This window comes from Meleagris gallopavo, chromosome 8 (genome assembly GCF_000146605.3).
Source record: "Meleagris gallopavo isolate NT-WF06-2002-E0010 breed Aviagen turkey brand Nicholas breeding stock chromosome 8, Turkey_5.1, whole genome shotgun sequence".
Classification (NCBI taxonomy): Eukaryota; Metazoa; Chordata; class Aves; order Galliformes; family Phasianidae; genus Meleagris; species Meleagris gallopavo.
Window position 1 is genome coordinate 15928211 of NC_015018.2, and position 3243 is coordinate 15931453.

Below are 3243 nucleotides of genomic sequence, written 5' to 3' on the forward strand. Positions count from 1 at the left end.
CCGCACGCCAGAATCTGACTGGTTTTCTTGGGAAGCCATTGGTGGGCCCGAAGCATACATAAGAGTGACTCCTCCATGATTCCAGAAAAAGTTTATCCCGTCAGTACCCTTTGCCTGCCTGTAACTGCAACATTTCTCCTCTCACACAGACAGCCTTGCACTTGCCACACATCAGCCATACAGCTCTCAGATGTTAGCAGCATTTACTGCTGATAATTGGCTAAACAGTAGCAAATAAATGAAGTACTTTGGAGCTACAGAAACAGTTCGCTTTAATTCGTCAGTAGTTGCTGACAGGAAAAATTTGTACAGATTCTTAAAGAATAGCTGCATTTGAAACAAATAAACAAACCCAAACTAACACTGGGAGTGCTGTAATTCCACCACAGCAATACCTGTGCTGAGAATGGTTTCACTTGTTGCTCTTTTAATTTCTCTGTACGTACACATGACTGCCATGTTGGTTGATGTGGAGATGGGAGGTAAGTAAAATGCACCTGAGATCTGTGAAAGCAAACTACTTTGTTTGGGAGTTGTTATAAGCAGTGGAAAGCAATTTTGATGAGGGGAAAGATGTAGATCTGTCTTGTTCCCAAACCTCTTCCTTAACCATTTGCTTGTTTTCTCACACCTTACAATGTGAGTATCCAACCTTTTGGCTTAAAGAGAAATTGTCTTGGGCCACACCTTTGTGGGACACTCTAAAAGTAATGCCTCCTATTTATTTCCATGGAAACTACAACAGATGCAAAGAGCACTATAATACTATTTGAGCAAATTCTCAGCTACAAAACAATATTTTTCAAGATAGTCACCATGATTAGCTGTGCATTTTCACCAGCGATGAACAAGACCTGCCTTCCACACTCATAAACATCTACACCAGTGGAGGTGACCCACTATCACTTCTGCTGAAATGCTCCACCACTGCTTCACTGTGCTCACATCCACTATCTGGTCTCCATAAGCACTCAGCAAGCATTGATGAATATCAGTGGGTGCCATTTTTTCTGCAAAGAAGAATTCAGTGACACGCCTTTGCTCCATATGCATTTCCATGTCAGATGCCACTTTGTCAGACTGCCCCTCTGCTGCCATCTGTCACACAGCAATAAAATGTAATGGGATACTGGTAGGAAGGTTCAGCTTCTACTGCCATCCCACCAACATCCAACTCTGATGCCACAAGCCAACATAATAATATAGGAGGCATTACTTTTGGAGCAGCCTTTGTGAAATACATGTAGTTAATGTATGTTAGTAACAAAACTTTTACATTAGTGGGACATGTGAAACTATCTTTTATGAAACTTGTTTTTGTAAAACTACTGTGTTAGTCTGGTTTGATGGGAGTAATTGTGATTCCTAGAGAGTTCACAGGTGGGTCATCAGAGATTTTAGGTGAAATTTCGCTCTTCCTATGCTTCACCCTAGAAAACAGTTGTTCACAAATGTATGCACTGCCAAAAATCAATTACAGAAATAAGGTGTGACTGTGGAGCAAGGGATATTTTCTCAGGTAAGAGAGCATATGAAGACCTGATAAAGAGACACGCTCAGATTTTTCTTTGAGTTTAGTGTCTGATTGCAATTCTACATTCCATATGTAAAAAATTCACAGGTAGTGCATTTATGTCGACTGAAAACAGAGTCACAAATATACCAAAAGAACTGATGTTTTTTTAGGTCATTTCTTTTATTGAAAGGAAATAAATCCAATTCCATTATTGAAAAGGGAAGCACAGCTGCTTATTTATCGCTGTTCAAAGGATTGTATCTAGCAACTGTATAACAACACATACAATTACATGCCATTACAAGAACCAGAACTGCACAGCACCCTCCCTGTGCCCCGGTTTCAGCCCAGACAGTGTAAATATCACACCAATGTTTTGTTGTTGTGAGCAATGGGTGTGCACCCAGGGCAGGGTCAGAGCCACACAGTGGGGCAGAGATGCTGCCATGATGGCATGGGGCAGGGAGTGGCCGCAGGGCTGGCAGGGCCAGGCTGTGTGTTGGATGTGCCAGCCTTAAAGAAATGTTGCTGGTATAACTATAACTTCAGCACTTCAAGTGAAACACCACTCCCACAGCATAAACTCTGTGACAATAAACTTGGAGAGAAATAAGTAGTCTTATGAGAGCACTTAAAATTTTTTAAACATGTAGGCCTCTGCCGTGTTTGACAAAAGGTGTGTCTTTAATCAACACTTCATACCTGAAAATATCTGGTTTAAAACACGGGGCAAAATCAAATGACTGACTGTTAGAACTGATTAACTCAGCCATGTGATAAAAAAATACCTGTTGTTTACCTAACAAAGCAGAATCCCTCAGTATATAAAGGGGCACAGGCAGCAACAACAGCACAATCAGAAGCTCGTGTCCACCTGGAAAATGTTGCTCCTGGGAGCAGCGAGCGTTGTCCTCCTGGTTTGTGTTGCTTGCCTGCTCTCCATTGTGCAATGGAGAAAAAGGTCTGGAAAGGGGAAGATGCCTGAGGGACCAGCTCCCCTTCCCATCGTAGGGAACATACTGCAGGTGAAACCAAAGAATTTAGCCAAAACTCTTGAGAAGGTAAGGACCCCCTTCTTTCTTCTCAGTTTCTGCTGAGGGTGACGAATGTGTGCGCTATGTGCATGGGGATGGTATGTGCCTGTACCGTGCTGAGTGGCAATGGGCAAGGAGCAGAAAAGCCCTGGGGATCTCAGCTGTCCCCTTGCTGCTTCCGCCCTTGTTTTGGGGCAGATGCCTCACTGATGTTTGTCTTGGGAGGACCAGGCTTTACTTAACAGTGCTGGTCTGTGAGGCTGCACAGACTGCAGCAGGAGGCAGCAGCCCAATCACTTTTCAACCCCTCCTCTCTACCTGCTCCACGGCCATGCTCTCTCTTGCATTTTGACAGCTCTCTGAAAAATATGGGCCGGTCTTCTCAGTGCAACTGGGTTCAACTCCAGTAGTGGTGCTGTCTGGATATGAGGTGGTGAAAGAAGCCTTGATAGCTCGTGCGGATGAGTTTGCTGCCCGAGGACACATGGCTATCGGGGACCGGGCTAATAAAGGATTAGGTAAGTTCACGACTGAGGAAAAGGGAAGCGCTGAGGACAAGTATGGCAGATGAGGGCTGGAGCAAATGATGCATGAGGACAGTCAGAGAGAAGAGGGTGGATCCCATGGGACAAGGGGAAGGCAGGGGCAGCCCTGATCTCTGGCTTCCACCACTGAAGTGTGTAAGAGAGACAT

General features: G+C 44.4%; 2 protein-coding genes across 3 annotated transcripts in view; one reads left to right on the forward strand and one right to left on the reverse strand.

Annotated features, from left to right (window-relative positions):
- Nucleotides 1-3243, reverse strand: part of ZP4 (zona pellucida glycoprotein 4) — a 31765-nt gene that overhangs the window by 4996 nt on the left and 23526 nt on the right. The window lies entirely within an intron of this gene.
- The window catches only part of LOC100544448 (cytochrome P450 2C9-like), a 6486-nt gene continuing 5599 nt past the window's right edge, over nt 2357-3243 (forward strand). For both annotated transcript variants that reach the window (XM_010714412.3, XM_010714413.3), the window contains exons 1-2: nt 2357-2577; nt 2906-3068. In XM_010714412.3, coding sequence (XP_010712714.1) covers nt 2398-2577; nt 2906-3068 — 343 coding nt within the window. In that variant the 5' untranslated portion in view covers nt 2357-2397. The remainder of the gene's footprint in view (nt 2578-2905; nt 3069-3243) is intronic.